The following is an 18,343-nucleotide window of genomic DNA, read 5'->3' as shown; positions in this document are numbered from 1 at the left end:
ATTATTTCATTAATTAAATAAAACAAAATAAACATGAATAAAATTAGTAAGGGATTGGACAGGCTAGATGCAGGAAAAATGTTCCCGATGTTGGGGGAATCCAGAACCAGGGGTCACTGTTTAAGAATAAAGGGTGGGCCATTTAGGGACTGAGATGAGAAAAAAACTTTTTTCACCCAGAGAGTTGTGAACCTGTGTAATTCTCTGCCACAAAAGGCAGCGGAGGCCAATTCACTGGATGTTTTCAAGAGAGAGTTAGATTTAGTTTTTAGGGCTAACAGAATCAAGGGATATGGGGAGAAAGCAGGAACGGGGTACTGATTCTGGATGATCGGCCATGATCATATTGAATGGCGGTGCTGGTTCGAAGGGGCTGAATGGCCTCCTCCTGCACCTATTTTCTATGTTTCTAAAACTGAAACTGGAAGGTTCTGATGCTTGCATTCTAAAATCCAAACTGCTCTCTTCCTGCTTGACTCTGGAAAAATATTTCTGCTCATATTTCATCTACACTATGAATATGAATATTATGAATATAAATATGTCTGAAACATTCTGTTTTGTTGGTTATCATTTTTATTTATTGCACAGACTTTTGGAGATCGAATCCTCACTCCCGTCTCTTGGGTAGTTCCACTTTTTGTCGTATTTTCTACCTTAGGGGCTGCAAATGGTTCCTGTTTCACAGCCGGCAGGTAAAGAGTTCTTTTACAACAGTATATTCTCTGAACGTGTGTCTGAACAAGTCATCTACTAATGCAAACACTGTTTATGAACTAGCATCTCAAAAAGTAGGACTGTGATATAAATGCTGCATATTGTCAATATTTCAGTAGAGAGTTTAATTCAACACTGTCTTGCTGAGTTTTCTTTGTCGACAAACACCCACAACTCTTGGACTTGAGAGCAGGTACATACTTTTTATGCCATTTTCTATAACCCAAGAGGAGCAGAAATACTTCTGCATTGTTTAAGTAATCGATGGTTGTGAGCAAGTCTCTCTGCCCTCGCATCAGTAGTGTTTTCTCCTCTTCCTCCCAGATAACTGGTCCAATTCCTACTCCCATTTCACACACCAAGCAGCAATGATTTCCACTCTATATTCATTCTGGATTACCCCAAACATGTCCTGTCCCACCCTCCCCCTGCCAATTACTGCATGTCCACATGCTCCAGTCTCTTACCACTGCCGTTCCTTTCGTATTGATAAATAAATCAATTATCAACCACATCAATATCATGTGGTTCTTGTCTATTTCTGATTGGAATATTTAGTAAATGGCAGATCTCTGTTTAACTGCCTAGTCTGGCCCAGACTATCAAATGAGACTTGGAAAATTCCCCAAACTGATTTTAGCATTAGGAAATAATCCTTCATGAACTATTTCTGTGCTCCAGGCTGGGCTTCCGACACACAGATTGATTGAAATGTCATTTGTTTCTGTGTTGTGCAGGTCTGTGATGAATGCCAATGATAACATAGATTGTTCAAAGATAGATATTTTGGTAGCTGGTTTGTTAAAGAACCTGCTTATCATTCAGATTCAGTGGCCAGCAGAACTATGTACACCAATATTGGAGACTCTGTGAGTTTCTGGGAAAAGATCTGCAATTGTGACACGGGTTCGGGCCATGAATTAAGGCAATAGACAATAGGTGCAGGAGTAGGCCATTCAGCCCTTCGAGCCAGCACCGCCATTCAATGTGATCATCGCTGATCATCCCCAATCAGTGTTCAAGAAGGAACTGCAGATGCTGGAAAATCTCAGTCTGAAGAAGGGTTTCGGCCCGAAATGTTACCTATCTCCTTCGCTCCATAGATGCTGCTGCACCCACTGAGTTTCTCCAGCATTTTTGTGCATCCCCAATCAGTACCTCGTTCCTGCCTTCTCCCCATATCCCCTGACTCCGCCATCTTTAAGAGCCCTATCTAACTCTCTCTTGAAAATATCCAGAGAACCTGCCTCCACCACCCTCTGAGGCAGAGAATTCCACAGACTCACCACTCTTTGTGAGAAAAAGTGTTTCCTCGTCTCCGTTCTAAATGCCTTATTCCTTATTCCTAAACTGTGGCCCCTGGTTCTGGACTCCCCCAACATCGGGAAAATGTTTCCTGCCTCTAGCGTGTCCAAACCCTTAACAATCTTAAATGTTTCAATGAGATCCCCTCTCATCCTTCTAAACTCCAGAGTGTACAAGCCCAGCTGCTCCATTCTCTCAGCATATGACAGTCCCATCATCCCGGGAATTACCCTTGTAAACCTACGCTGCACTCCCTCAATAGCAAGAATGTCCTTCCTCAAATTAGGGAACCAAAACTGCACATAATACTCCAGGTGTGGTCTCACTAGGGCACAGTACAACTGCAGAAGGACCTCTTTGCTCCTATATTAGATTCCTCTTGTTATAAAGGCCAACATACTATTTGCTTTCTTCACTGCCTGCTGTACCTGCATGCTTACTTTCATAGACTGATGTACAAGGACCCCCAGATCCCGTTGTACTTCCCCATTTCCCAACTTGATGCCATTTAGATAGTAATCTGCATTCCTGTTTTTGCTACCAAAGTGGATAACCTCACATTTATCCGCATTAAACTTCATCTGCCACGCATCTGCCCACTCCCCCAACCTGTCCAAGTCGCCCTGCATTCTCATAGCATCCTCCTCACAGTTCACCCAGCTTTGTGTCATCTGCAAATTTGCTAATGTTACTTTGAATCCCTTCATCTAAATCATTGATGTATATTGTAAATAGCTGCGGTCCCAGCACCGACCCGTTAATCCCTACTCTTTGTCATTAAAAAAAAATACCTCGTCTGTCATTAAAAAAAAAGCAGCATCCTGTGACAAATGTATTACACCCCTCATGACCAGCTTTCCCCATTATCAACTCAAACTAACACACTACTTAATCACTCATTTTTTTCCTATGTCTATTTCAACCATTTCCAGTTACTCTTTCAGACAATCTGAGGATGGATTTTGGGAATGTCTAAGTGATTTGGGTGTTCGTGTAGACACTTGTGAAATGTCAGCAGCACAGGCTCAGTCAGTCTCTGTGGCAGTGTACATCATGGCACTTTCTGGATTTATAACCCCTCTAAATCTCTATTCCCCCGCCCGCCCGCCCACCTCTCCGTTGACCTATGTCCTCTAGTTTTATCTATCTTTGATGAAGGGAAAATATTGTAATCCACCCTGTCTATACCCTCATAATTTTATATACCTCAACCGTGTTACCTTTTGGCATTCTCTGCTCCAGGGAGACCACACCTTGATGCCCAGGAATGATGGCATATTTAGTATGGCCATTCCTTTGATCTTAGTTTCCCAACATTGGGCAAAGATTCACTTCTCTGCGGCCCTACCCCCAGCAACCACCACATCAACTAATTTAGAACATTTTCACACCAGTTTCATGTCTTCTTTTCTGAGCGGAATATTTTCTTTTAAACTTACTTTAGAACATTGAAGTTAGCTGCAGACAAACTTGACGTAACTGTGGAGGTCTGTTTTGACTTTACTTTTCTTAACAGGCTGACTTATGTGACAGCCCGTGAGGGTCATATGGTTAAGTTATTGTCATATATCAACATCAGACGTTTAACACCCTCACCAGCTCTCATATTTAATGTAAGAAATTCATGTTTTTATTTACAATTACAAAACGTGATAATGCTGCTGTCATGCAATCTTCTGTGGACAGTGGTCGTTGACAAATCCACACCTGACTCCTGAAGAGTGTTTCTGATCTGTCACACAGGTGTTTGGGGGTTTTTCTTTATTATAGAGAGAATTCTTCTGTGGAGGTCTTCCTTGGCCTGCCAGTCCCTTTGCGATTAGTAAGCTCACCAGTGCTCTCTTTCTTCTTAATTATGTTGCAAACTGTTGATTTTGGTAAGCCTAAGGTTTGGCTGATGTCTCCAACAGTTTTATTCTTGTTTCTCAGTCTCATAATGGCATCTTTGACTTTCATTGGCACAACTTTGGTCCTGATTGATAAACAGCAATAAAAGTTTCCAAAGGTGATGGAAAAGACTGGAGGAAAGACTAGGTGCTGAGAGCTCTCTTATACCTGCATTAAGGAGGCATTTAAACATACCTGAGCAATTACAAACACCTGTGAAGCCATGAGTCCCAAACATGATGGTGCCCTGAAATGGGGGGGACTATGTATAAACACAGCAGTAATTTCTACATGGTGAAACCAAAATGTATAAAAATGACAATTGACAATGTGCACTTTAACCACATGTGACTTTTTCTTTTACAAATCTCAAATTGTGGAGTACAGAGGCAAATAAATAAATGACGGGTCTTTGTCCCAAACATTTTGGAGGGCACTGTCTATAACCATGTGCTGCTTTTGTTAGTTTGTCAATGTTTTATCCATATCCTGTGCATCACCTGCAGTATCTATCAAATGGTGTTATAATTATGTAAACTTCATCAAAAAAGGCTAGTACTACACTAAATGTAAATCTAATTAATGTTTTTTCACTGTAAATTATTTAACACTACACTCTGTTTCACAGGGCTTTCTAGCTATTATCTACATAATTCCAGGAGATATCAACACTCTTATAAATTACTTCAGCTTTGCTTCCTGGATTTTTTATGGACTGACTACATTCTCGTTAATCGTTATGAGATTTACAAGAAAAAATCTGCGAAGACCTGTTAAGGTTAGATGTAAATGACATTTCTTTCCTTTCAATGACGTGGACCAATTGGTCATTAAGATTTGCATTCATTTTCAGCAAACCTGTTGAATTTTAGGGATCACAAAATACATTTTTCTTTAAGAAATTTACATTAGTAAAAGAGTAAACTAAAATGTCACCATTTGTGGAAGAGGAGTTAATATTTCAGTCCTGAAGAAAGATTAGTGCACTGAAATGTTAATTCATCCTTGACAATCATGGATAGCCCACCCAGAGGTTGTGTTTTTGTTTCATATTTGAAGCATCTACAGAAGTTTGCCATTCTGATTTGTTATTATCCACGTCAGTGCATATGGAAATAGGTTGTTTCATATCTGACATTTGATGATCTTGTTTTAGGATTTTTTTTAAATTGTCTCACCAACTCTCTTGTGGCTTACACAAGCACCACGGCAGAGTTGAGGTGGCGATGGCCGTCATTGACGTAGAACTAACCAACTAAACATCTTGTAGGCTTTCGCTTGACTATACAACTTTGTTTAATTAGATCCAAGCAATCAACCTGTTCATGAAATAAATTATAATGGAAGCTTTCTCATTAGGTTTTTAGACTGTTCACAACAGCGCTGCTTGTTTTCGGTCGGTTCTGTGTTAACAGTATATCTGTGGATGCTCAGTTTTTAAACTATGATTAGCCAACTTGTAGCTAAACACTCTGGCCTTTGATTGTGGAATGTAGCTGGAAGGAGATAAAGTATAAAACTCACCAAGACAATGGGAAAGTACATAGATGTGAACCAATGACACCCTCATCTGAAATTGAGCATGTTGAGAGGAAGGTATGCCTACATCTTTCAGGTTTGAACCACTAAAGTCTCACTGTGTGTTTGTGTTTCAGATTCCCATCATTTTTCCATGCATTGTAACTGTTATTGCAGTTTACTTGGTTCTTGCTCCAATCATTGGCTCCCCAGACTGGGCATACCTATACTGTACATTATTCATTGTGGGAGGACTAATATTTTACGTCCTGTTCGTTCATTTTCGCTTCAACTGGATTAGCAGAATAATAAGTAAGTAGTAAAAATTAATTGCTTAAGACCCGTAGTCACGTGCACAGTACTGTTCTGCTTATTTGTGAGACGATATCACTGCAATGGCAACAGTTCTGCCAAGGCTTACCCGAGTGATGCCTGGAATGGATGATTTATCTAATGACGGATTTGGGCAGGCTAAGCCTGTAATTGCTGACATTTAGAAGAGAGAGGTCGTGATGGGTTGGAGAGGGAGTTTTCTCGTACAAGGATATTGACCAGGAGGACACTACATCAGGGGTCATCCTTTTAAGACACATGAGATGAAACGGAAGTGCATGAGTCTTTGGAACTATTTTCCTTAGGGTGATGGAGCAACATTGTTGAATATTTTTAAGGCATAATACTTAATAAAGGTGTGCAATATTCTAGCAGATAGGCAGGTATGCAAGTTGACATCAGATAACTGTGACCTTACTCAATGGTGAAGCTGAGTTGTCTCTTCCTGCCTCGAAACTAGATATGCAATTGTAAAAACAAGTTTGATATCTTCCTCTGTCAAAGTGCATGGGTATTAGCTAATGGAGTGTTTAGAGAGAATTGGATTATTTTCTATGGAACTCTAGAGGTTGCAGGGAGACCTATACAAAATTATGAGAGGCATAGTCAGAATATTTTTCTCAGTTCGGTGAAGAAGACTTTTGGCACATTGGACCAGTCAGGAAATTGAGTATAGAAGTATGTTACAGTTGTACGAAAAGTTGTGAGGCTGCACTTGAGTATTGTGCTCAGTTTTGATCACCGTGCTGATCACTCTTAAGTTGCAAAGCGTTCAGAGATTTACGAGGATGTTGCCAGACCTCGAGGGTCTGAGCTTTTAGGGAGAGGTTAGGGCTTTTAGCCTTGGAGTGTAGGAGACTGAGGGGTCATCTTGTAGAGGTGTATAATATCATGCTGGGGATAAGGTGACTCTGCCAAATGGGAATTGCTCAGTTGGAGCATCTTGGTTCGTGTGGACAAGTTAGGCTGAATCACCTGTTTCCATGCTAAATGGCTATGGCAATCTTGCCATTTTCTGAGCAGAATTAAAGCTAAATCCTAGGAATATCAATGCTATTGTGTTTTCAAATTTGCAGGTGCCCTTTATGGACAACTATTTGCATACCTTGAGTATGCAAGCAAGGAATTTCATTGTGATTTGTCACATCTAACAATAAAGTATTCATTAGTTCAAATAGTTGTTTTTTCAAATTACAAGAATTATTTGACAATAGTATAAACATGAATTAAGACAGAATTCCTTGGCATTATGTTATTAAACTGTTTCCTGGTTGTAAATCTCATTCAATGTTGTTTTGAATTTATATAAGGAGAGCCCAGATTCAAATTCTCATGTGAAACCTGTTGGACAAAAACTGACATGTTACTTAAGAACTTGAATTAACCAGAGAGAATCTTAGATTAAAATAATGAACTTTGTTTGATTCTCAAAAGGGCATTTGTTAAAAATAAATTTAGATGAATTTCAGCAAATATCACAATATCTCAGATTAATTAGACTGATGTAAAATAGAAAACTATAAAATATCTTTGTATAATATTGTCAAGATCATTGAAGTTGGAGATAATAATTTAGTTGTATTTCCAGGGCCGATTACCATGCATCTACAGTTGTTCCTGGAGGTGGGACCAACAGAAACTGAAAAGTAAAAATATTGTTCTTATTGCTTAATGTACCTCTCTCTACCTCATTATCGTTGATGGAATGAATGAGGCAGATTACAATGTAAAATACATTTAGTGCCATTGAGACACTATTTTCAGACAAATTGGTGACTATTCAATAATTTATTCTGGTGAACAGTTTTGGATATTATTAACATCTCTGCAGCTGTTTAACCAATGCTACCCAAGTCTGAGAGCTTAAAGGGCCTGTCCCACTGTACGAGGTAATTCAAGAGTTCTCCCGAGTTTTCCTCTGATTTGAACTCGGTGAATGTCCATAGTGGTCCGTAGGAGTTCGTGGATATCTCAGCTCGTAGAGTAATGGTAGATACTCGGGAATCCGGTAAACTCGTGACGTTTTTTCAACACTGTGAAAAATGTCCACAAGTAAAAAAATACTCGTGATGAAAAAAATTGTTACTTTTTACTCGTACGAGCCGAATCCATATCCCCCTCCATTTTTTGCATATCCGTGTGCCTATCCAAATGTCTATTCAATGCCACTATCGTATCTACCCCCATCACCCCCCTTGGCTTTGTGTTCCTGGCACACACCACCCTCTGTGTAAATCAAAGTTGCCCCGCACATCTCCTTTAAACTGTACCACTCACCGTAAAGCTTTGCCCTCTAGTACTTGATTTTTCCATCCACTACCTCCTAATCCAGGCATCATTCTGGTAAACCTCTGCACCCTTTCCAACGCCTCCACATCCTTCCTGTAATGGCGTGACCAGAATGGCACCTAATACTCCAAATGTAACCCAACCAAAATCCTATAGAGCCCTGATCTTTGAAAGCAAGGATACCATATCAATTCTTTAACACTCTATCTATTTATGTTGCCACTTTCAGGGAGTTATGGACTTGGACTCCACAATCCCTCTTTACATTAATGCTGTTGAAGCTCATGCCATTAATTGCATATTTTCCCCAGACATTTGACCTCCCAAAGTGCAACACCTCACATGGATTAAACTCCATCTACCATTATTCTGCCCATTTCTGCAGTTCATCTATATCCCAATGTATCCCATCAAATAGTTTTAGGCACATGTCTCTACGACTTAATTTTCCCAATGATGTTTATCTCTGTTGAGTTTAATCTTAAAATTAAATTCAAAACGTTAAACATTCAGACTAATATCTGGAGCCTATATTTAACTACAATAATTACAGACACTGCATATCAAAGATCCTATAGCGGAGCAAGATAGACCACTCCTGCTAAATGCAATGGGCTGACGTGTAGTACGCAACGGAGCAGAACGTGGGCCCTTTTTCCGTCCATTTCAGTAACATTTCAGTAACCCGACCCGACTTTGTAAATCCCTCTCGGCATTGTGGGGGAACAGTTCGTGTGTGTGATATAGGGTTAGATTCATAATTCTGTTAAATTTTGTTAAAGATTAATATGTTAACAAATTAGGATTCTGTTCATTGTCTTTTTTAATGTTTTTTTAAAAACTTTTCTTTTTTTAATGGCTCATGTGCTGTGTTTGAGTTGATTTTTGTATTGCACTTGCACTCTGTAATTCATCTAATCACACTGTTCACAACTGCAGTATTTGGTAAAATAATAGCAATATGAAGATTCCAGTTGCTCTACTCTTGGAATGTTCCTTAATGATTTTTTTGTGTCTATGGAATTGTTTTTCAACAATAAAATGGACCTGGTTTTCCCAATAGCCAAAGAGTGGAATGAGATCTGTATGTAATGGTGGGGTAATCTAAATGAAGTATTTAACAAAATAAAATTTGTTTTGAGCAAGATTAAAAAATGATGTATAACTTAAGGATGGTTTTATTCAGCGACCATACAACTGATTAGATTGTGTAGGAAAGAACACACGTATATTAATGTAATATAGATGTATATAATCATATAACACACACACACACACATATTTCTCCAGATTTTTACATAGGATAACTTTATTTCAGACTCAAGACACAGACAAGGGACAACATTACATAAAAATACATTGCAACCCCCCCATAACTATACACTGGCGTCCCAGCCGTGCTGATCCGGGCCAGACTCCCCACACACTGTGGAAGGAACATAGGCATCTTTTTGCTTTTTATTGTGGCAGAGAGGCAGAAAGAAAATGAGAAGATTTTGACGAGGATGTTTCCGTAACCGGCCTCTGTCTCCGCACTAGTATCTTTGCTCCGCTATGGTGGAGACGGAAGCCGGTTACGGAAATGGGGCTGAAGATTGCCTATGAATCTGCCCATGACAGTACTACACCTTTTTCGTCGAGTGGACTATCTTGCTCGCTATAGGATCTTTGCTGCACAGTCCTGAGTTTGAAGGCACTGTTCATACCATTATGTGGAACTTCGCAAAGTACCCTCTACTGCCCCCTACTGTTAGTTTCAGCCGTTGGCAGAGAGATGCTTGATCAACCTGCAATCTTCAGAATTTTGAGACTTTAAACAAAAATTGATTCCGTCATTAAACATAGGGCTTTGAATTAGAATTCCTGCAATTTGTTTCCTGAAGATCCACTGATGTGGAGAAGTAATTAGGGGCTAATTAATTAAATAATAAACGGATTAAATAACAAAGATCTGCAGCTGCTGGTTTATAACACAAGAGGCAAAGTGCTGGAGTAACTCAGCAGGTCAGGCAGCATCTCTGGGCAGCATGAATAGGTGGCCTTTTGGGTCAGGGCCCTTGTTCAGAATGATTGCAGGAGGGAGAATACAACATTAAACCCCTCCTCCCCCAACCACCCACCACTGGACTTACACCCATGTTCCCCCTTCCAGGTCCATTCCTCCTTCCAGGTTAAAAATTTGAAACTTGCTGCAAAGGCAAACGGAATGCTAGCGTTTATTGCAAGAGGGCTAGAATACAAAAACAGGGAAGGCGCTGGTCAGGCTGCATTTGGAACATTGAGCAATTTTGGGCACTGTATCTGAGCAAGGATGTGGTGGCTCTGGAGAGGGTCCAGAGGAGGTTTACAAGAATGATCCCAGGAATGGACAGAAGGGACAGAAGTTTAGGGGTAATATGAGGGGGAACTCTTTACGCAGAGAGTGGTGGCGGTGTGGAATGAGCTCCCAGTGGAAGTGGTGGAGGCAGGTTCATTGGTGTCATTTAAAAATAAATTGGATAGGCATATGGATGAGAAGGGAATGGAGGGTTATGGTACGAGTGCAGGCAGGTGGGACTAAGGGGAACAAAATTTGTTCGGCATGGACTTGTAGGGCCGAGATGGCCTGTTTCTGTGCTGTAATTGTTATATGGTTATATGGTTTAATGCGTGGGTTAACGTATGATGAACCTTTGACCCACTGGGCCTGTACTCGCTGGAGTTTAGAAAAATGAGGGGGTGTTGAAACGTATCAAAATCGAATAGTGAAATGCCTGGATGGAGTGGATGCAGAGAGGATGTTTCCACTGGTGGGAGAGTCTAGGACTAGAGGTCACAGCCTCAGCATTAAAGAACTTTTCTTTAGTCAGAGGGTGGTGAATCTGTGGACTTCTTTGCCACAGAAGTCAGTCAGACCAAGTCAATGGATATTTCTAAGGCAGAGATAGATACATTCTTGATTAGTATTGATGTCAGGGGTTCTAGAGAGAAGGCAGGAGAATGGAGAGATAGATCAGAATGTTTGAATGGCAGAGTAGACTTGATGGGCCAAATGGCCTAATTCTACTCCTATCACTTCTGACATGAACTCCTTCCTCCTTTTGCTCACAACTGTCCTCTGACCAGCCAGCCACCTATCATTACTCCCCCTTATCTGTATCCTCCTATCTTCCAGCTTTCTTTCCCCCTTCTACAATCAGTCTGAAGAAGGGCCTCGACTTAAAACATCAGCCTCTCTAGAGAGGCTGCACAACCTGCTGTGTTATTCCAGCACTTTGTGTCTTTGGAGAGACAATTATGTTTATAAGACAATCTTTACATTAAATCTAATGTTAACCATTGAATGCCCCTTGAAATATAAAGGACACATAAAACCAATTTACACTTTATTATATTTATAGAAAATACTATTTAGAAATTACATCTGAAATCCAAAGAACACCCCAGGTACAAAATCCTTTACTGAAGTGACTGCCATTTGAATAACTAAGACCTTAAACTTTTTTAATATACCAGAATTTTCAATAATCTTCTTCGGAGCTGTCATAATAATTTGTCAAACTATTCCATTCATCGACAATGGGTTCTAGCACCAATGGATGTCCTTTACTTCTCATGTCTATCCAAAAAAAAAGTAAAAACAACATGCTAATGTATGATTGTCAATATTTGAATGCATCACATCTGCAATATTTTGTTTGTCTCAACTTTTAAAACATTTCAATAAAAACTGTGGATAATGATCCAAAGGCAATTTATTTCTCCTACAGTATCTGAATCTGTATGGTCTGTTACTGAGTGTAAGAGCGCTCGCACTACTGGATATGGTGCAATGAACGATGAGGTACTAGGTCAGGTATTGAAAAGCAATGTTCACTTCTTAACTCACGGACAAGGACCATTCTCTTTAGACAGGCCCACTCATATTCCTTCCAGACTCAATGCTCCATGGGCAGTCAGTGTAACTATATGCATGGTCCACAGAGAGAACCAACTGTTTCTCAAATCAAATGTCACAAAATGCAAAGAAAGTTCAGCACAACTTTATCTAGTATTATTATGCCAGTAATGAGGCTGGTGCTGCGAAACAGCGGGTAGATTTACATGATGACATAGGGACCTGCAGATGTTGGTTTACAAAAAGGGACACAACGTTCTGGACTAATTCAGAGGATCAGGTAGCATCTCAGGAGAACATGAACAGGTGATGTTTCGAGTCAGGACCCTTCTTCTGATTCGACCTGAAATGTCACCTATCCATGTTCTCCAGAGTTGCTTTGTGGCCCACTGTTACTCCAGTGCTGCATGCACTTTCTCCTTTTCAAAATCAAAGGAAGGAGGTTGGGCATGGTTCATAAATTGTCAGAGCAGAATTAGTTCATTTGCCCCACCGAGTCTACTCTGCCATTCAAGCATGCTGGATCTATATTTCCCTCTCAACCCCATTCTCCTGCCTTCTCACCATAACCCCTGACACTACTGAGTAATCAAGAATCTGTCAATCTCCACCTTAAAAATACCCAATGGCTTAGCCTCCACAGCCTTGAATTCCAGATTCACCACCCTCTGACTAAAGAAACTCCTCATCGCCATTCTAAAAGTACGCCATTTTATTCTGAGGTTGTACCCTCTGGTCCTAGACTCTCTCACTATAGGAAACTCTCCACATCCACTCTATCCAGGCTTTTCACTATTTGTAAGCTTCAATGAAGTTCACCCTCATCCTTCAAATTCCAGCGAGTACAGGCCCAGTGCCATCAAATGCTCATCATATGTTTACCCATGCTTACTGGTATTAATAATTGAATGCATCATATCAGAAATATTTTGTTTATCTCAACTTTTAAACATTTCAACAATAAAACTGGGGATAATGATCCAAAGTCAATTCATTTTGTGGTCCAGCCACTTACAGCAGTAATGCGGTTCTTGTATTGATCAGCTAGTGACCACGAGCAAATGAAATACTGCAGGTTTAAAATGCTAATCATTGTGCTGGAATACATTGTCCTCATTGAACTGGTTTGGCATACCCACTGAAATAAGATGTAACTCTAGGATGAAAGGACCTTACCATTGAAAATTGGAAGAGTTCCATCATCTGGCATTTCCTCAAAATAGTTGAAATCAAAAGTAACATTTGGATTCTGAAAGACAATTGCAATACAAACTCTTCAGTTACAGGGTTAATGACCAATATGTATTGGAAACCATTCCCTCACCGTGGCATCTTTGGAGAGAAGACAGGATGCTCAATACATACAACTCGTACTGTTACAAAGTTATCCTAAGTAATGATAAAGTCTCCTAATATCACTACTTTGTTGTTCTTGCAACACCTGGTGAATGAGTGAAGGAATGTTTTATTGCCACATGTGACAAGTCACGGTGAAATTCATTGCTTGAATACCCAAGGAATGCAATTAGTTGCCCATAAAGGTTAAAGTGACATCTTGCTTTCTTCAGTCTTTCAGATTCAATTTTAATTGTCATTGTCAGTGTACAGTACAGAGACAACGAAATGCATTTAGCATCTCCCTGGAAGAGCGACATAGCAAACGATTTGAATAAATAATAAGTGTCCGGGGGGGGGGGGGTGGTGATTGGCAGTCACCGAGGTACGTTGTTGAGTAGAGTGACAGCCGCCGGAAAGAAGCTGTTCCTCGACCTGCTGGTTCGGCAACGGGAGAGACCTATAGCGCCTCCCGGATGGTAGGAGGGTAAACAGTCCATGGTTGGGGTGGGAGCAGTCCTGGGCGATGCTGAGGGCCCTCCGCAGACGGCGATTGGTATGAGCAGACTCAATGGAGGGGAGCGAGGAACGGGTGATGCGTTGGGCACGTTTCGCCACCCTCTGCAATGCCTTCCGGTCGGAGACAGAGCAGTTGCCATACCATACTGTGATGCAGTTGGTAAGGATGCTTCTAGCTTTCCTTCTAGCCATTTGGTGGCTGAGGATACACCCTGTAGCATGAAGGTGCTTGGCCTGAATTCCAAGCATGGGCTTTGTCTGTGGCCCCTCAGTTACATCATCCCTCTCCAGTTTTGTAACTGTTTCTTTGTTCAGTCCTGTCACCAAGGCACCTAAACATTTCCCTCTTCCCATCTTTGTCAATAGCCTGCAGCCAGGGACATAATTTAACATTCCCAGCTCTACTTGGAGTAAGATACCTTTTAGTGATAATGAACAGTTGCAAGTAGCGTTTTGTGCATTCAGATTCAAGAACATTTATAATATTGAAATAAACTATTTGGTTCATTATAAATAGACAAAGGAAGCACTTATCCTATCCATCATAACCAAGCTCCATCATATCCAATAGCCAGTACGACATGGCTTTTCAATTATACATTCAAGTATATTTTCATTGTTACGAGGATCTTTGCCCAGATCATCGATTCAGTCTGAAGAGGGGTCTCGACTCGAAATGCCACCTATGCCTTTTAGCAGTTACGTTTGAGGGAGAGCACTTTATAGGTAGTGACCACAACTCTCTAGGTTTCAAGGAAGTTATGGAAAGGGATAGGAATGGCCTGGGAAATGAAGGAAAGCCAATTCAATATCATTATACTGGAACCAACTAAGCTAATGGGAACAGCCACGTGCAGGTAAGTCTACATCAGGCAAGTGGGGATCATTCAACAGAGTTCGGGGCCAATGTGTTCCCATAAGGTTGTAAGGTATACAGCAAGTAAGGGATATCAAGGGCTGGATAAAAATTAAGAGAATCATACAGCAGGGAGAGGACTGAAGGCCTTCAACAAGACAGAAACTGTACAGATGAACTGAAAAACAAAATCTTGACAGCAGATTGGAGGGGAAAAACATCAGTAGTGAACAAGATTAAAGAAGGTGGCAGCACAATAAGGTGGTTAAGATGGTGTATGGGATATTTGCATTCATTAGCCAGGGCATGGAATTTAAAAACAGGGAGGTTATAGTATAACTTCAGAAAAGATAAGATGCAGAACCCAGTCTGAAGAAGAGTCTCGACCCGAAATGTTACCCATTCCCTATCTCCGGTGATGCTGCCTGTCCCGCTGAGTTACTCGAGCACTCTGTGAAACGTCACCCATTCCTTCTCTCCAGAGATGCTGCATGTCCCGCTGAGTTACTCCAGTTTTTTGTGGAGAAGAGATTCACCAAGAGAGCTTTGCTTGGAGAGTAGAATTAGGCTGTTCGGCCCATCGAGTCTACTTCACCATTCAATAATGACTGATCTCTGCCTTCTAATCCCATTTTCCAGCCTTCTCCCCATAACCCTTGACACCCATTCTAATCAAGAATTTGTCTATCTCTGCTTTAAAAATATCCACTGACTTGGCCTCCAGAGCCCTCTGTGGCAATGAGTTCCACAGATTAACGACCCTCTGACTAAAGAAGTTCCTCCTCGCCTTCTTTCTAAAAAAGTACCCTTTAATTCTGAGGCTACGGCCTCTGGTCCTAGACTCTCCCACCAGTGGAAATGTCCTTTCCACATCCATTCTATCTACGCCTTTCTTTATTTTGTAAGTTTCAATGAGGTCCCCACTTAACCTTCTAAATTCCAGCGAGTACAGGCCCAGTTATGAGTTAAGATTGGATAAACAAGGTTTTTTTTTTCTTGGGGGAGAGGACTTCACTGGACTTTTCTTCACTGCAGAGGTATCTAAAACTAGAGGGCATGGATTTAGAGTAAAGGGTAAAATGTTTAAAAGTGACTAGACCAAGTGCAGACCCGTTGGGTCTGCTCCCCCAACGCAGCCGTTCCCTACCCGTAGCCCCCACGGGAGACGTGGTCCTCCAACTCAAGCGGCTCAGGAATCAGCAGTGCGGCTGTTTTTAAATGGCGTCTTTGAGGCGAGATGCGGGCGCCAGCAGCCGTTATGGTCGCTGGCCAGCAGGAGGCGACAAAATGAGTGAGCATCTGTTGCCAGTGGAATCATCAATGGAAGGGAAATGGAATGAATATAAACAGATACCTGATAGGCAACATGGACAGAGTGGGCAGATAGGCCTATTCCTCTACTGCAATGGGCGATTAAGTAAAGTGATAATGGGGAAAAGGAGAGTTGCTTGGTGAGCATCAATTATGTCAAATTTCAAACCACGGATCATGTATAATTTTAAAATAAATTAGATTCAAGACTATTTTTGTTACACTTGATCTTCAGTTTAGATTTTGCAAAGTATTTCAAGGTTCATTTCATATAACTATCCAAGTGTTTAGAGTGCCAGAAAAAAATATTGCATTATTACCTTGAGTTTCAGCAAACTGCTCCAGGCACCTCTCTCTTCTTTAAACAGCATAATGACAGGCTCTGCGTTTTTTATGATACATGAGCACTTTCCCTCTAAAATACTGCCTTGAAGTTCCAAATCTGCCACGTATAATTTGGCATCAACAGAGGCACTGCGTTTGAATAAGAAATGTCAGATCAATTGATGAAATATTGTAATATATTTTGTAGGAAATACATATTCTACACACCTGAATATCACTTTGCAATGATCAAATCTGCATGAGTGTCGTGTCACATTTTGCAACTTTACATTCAGCACAAGATGATCATCCTTCTGATGCCACTTTATTTCAGGGTGAAAGCTGTAGAAATATGAAAGATGTCAGTTAAAGGAATGAAGGTTTGAATCATATAACCTTGTTGCATGACTCAGTCACAGATTATGAGTAATTATCAGAATGCATAACCTTTTATGATCCACTGTAGACTGACTTGATTTCTCTCTGGGAATATCCATGATATCTGTGATCAGAACAGAATGAATCACAAAATATGCACTAATTGTAGAATGCTTAAAAAACACATACATTCACTTGGCAATTCTATTTTAAGGATGTAGTTAAATGGATGAATTCCAATAACATTTGGCAAGAAATCATTGAGTAGAACACAGTGCAATGCTGATGTTTCCAAATGAAATAAACACCTGGTTTGTACGACATCTTCAGACCAATGCCAAGAACCCGTTTCTAACTCTGGAGAATACGGCATACAACAGATGTTGGGCCAAGCATGCAACACTCAAAGAGCAAAATCATTGTTTTCCTTTTCCAGATAATTGATTGTTTAGATTCAGCCAAAAAGCTTTTCAATAAATTACATAATTTCAATGAAGCTATAAATGCCCTTATTGACCTTGAATCTTAATGTCTCCATTTGATGCAATTTATGCTGCCCTTTCATCATACACTATGATATGATGAGACAGACATCAGAACAGATAGTTTCACAAGCAAACATGCAGCAAATATTATGTAGATATGTTTATGTACATCTTTTCAGTCACTATTGAAAGTGAGTAGGAACAAAGGATTACAGAGGCAGCCTCTCAAGAGACCCGTTGAGGTACTCCTGCACTCTGTCTACTATTGGAAGTATGGTCACTAAAAAGACTACTTGAAAACTGATGTACATTTGAAGTTATTTTTAAATAGAACCCGTTGCTGAAGAGATGAAATGGGAACAAAAGTGGTTTATCTGTCACCACGGTGATGAAGCAATCCTCAAAAACTAGTATAGATTTCATGCAACTCCAAAAGACATTGCAGCTGAGAATCGTTTCAATACACGCTAACTTCAGGTATATAAAACAATTTCCATTCCATAACAAATATTAAGTATAAATAGGTCAACCATACCATTATTTCCTTCACAATAGACTGCATCATTTTGTAGGTGAACATTTTGCAAACTGGTCAGTGAAAACTTCATTTTATTTGCAACCTTATATAAAATACTTTTGCTAGATGTGCTCAATAACAACCTAAAGTCAAGAAAAAATAGTAAATTAAACTGTGAAAGTTCAGTATAGCATCAAAAACTGAGATGTTTCCTCTACATGTTATAAAAAGCAACTCCAGGTGCTGGTTTATACCAAAGATAGACACAAAATACTGGATCAACTCAGCTGGTTAAGCAGCATTGCAAGATAAAATGGATGTGACGTTTCGGGTTGGGACCCTTCTTCAGACTGAAGGGTCCCAATCTGAAGGAGTAGGAGGGGGACCCACAGCCCCATTTATATGGTTGAAAGGGTCAAGAGCTTCAAATCCCTGGGCGTGCACATCTCTGAAGATCTTTCCTGGTCAGAGAACACCAATGCAATTATCAAGAAAGCACATCAGAGCCTCTACTTCCTGAGAAGATTACGGAGAGTCGGTTTGTCAAGGAAGACTCTCTCTAACTTCTACAGGTGCACAGTAGAGAGCATGCTGACCGGTTGCATTGTGGCTTGGTTCGGCAATGTGAGCGCCCTGGAGAGGAAAAGACTACAAAAAGTAGTAAACACTGCCCGTCCATCATCGGCTCTGAC

General features: G+C 40.5%; 2 protein-coding genes across 2 annotated transcripts in view; one reads left to right on the top strand and one right to left on the bottom strand.

The window, feature by feature from the left end:
- Nucleotides 1-9,222, top strand: part of slc7a9 (solute carrier family 7 member 9) — a 31,400-nt gene extending 22,178 nt beyond the window's left edge. The window contains exons 9-13 of the mRNA XM_055648354.1: nucleotides 592-695; nucleotides 3,539-3,635; nucleotides 4,538-4,687; nucleotides 5,565-5,739; nucleotides 7,349-9,222. Coding sequence (XP_055504329.1) covers nucleotides 592-695; nucleotides 3,539-3,635; nucleotides 4,538-4,687; nucleotides 5,565-5,739; nucleotides 7,349-7,410 — 588 coding nt within the window. The 3' untranslated portion in view covers nucleotides 7,411-9,222. The remainder of the gene's footprint in view (nucleotides 1-591; nucleotides 696-3,538; nucleotides 3,636-4,537; nucleotides 4,688-5,564; nucleotides 5,740-7,348) is intronic.
- Nucleotides 9,223-9,414: 192 nt separating this feature from the next.
- tdrd12 (tudor domain containing 12) overlaps nucleotides 9,415-18,343 on the bottom strand; it is a 78,492-nt gene continuing 69,563 nt past the window's right edge. Inside the window, exons 36-41 of the mRNA XM_055649080.1 lie at nucleotides 17,670-17,794; nucleotides 16,719-16,773; nucleotides 16,500-16,613; nucleotides 16,268-16,421; nucleotides 13,103-13,175; nucleotides 9,415-11,647 (exon numbers count right to left, since the gene is read on the bottom strand). Coding sequence (XP_055505055.1) covers nucleotides 11,550-11,647; nucleotides 13,103-13,175; nucleotides 16,268-16,421; nucleotides 16,500-16,613; nucleotides 16,719-16,773; nucleotides 17,670-17,794 — 619 coding nt within the window. The 3' untranslated portion in view covers nucleotides 9,415-11,549. The remainder of the gene's footprint in view (nucleotides 11,648-13,102; nucleotides 13,176-16,267; nucleotides 16,422-16,499; nucleotides 16,614-16,718; nucleotides 16,774-17,669; nucleotides 17,795-18,343) is intronic.

Source organism: Leucoraja erinacea, chromosome 17 (assembly GCF_028641065.1).
Source record: "Leucoraja erinacea ecotype New England chromosome 17, Leri_hhj_1, whole genome shotgun sequence".
Lineage (NCBI taxonomy): Eukaryota > Metazoa > Chordata > Chondrichthyes > Rajiformes > Rajidae > Leucoraja > Leucoraja erinaceus.
Note: the sequence above shows the minus strand (reverse complement) of the source record. Positions and strands in the feature narration are given on the sequence as shown.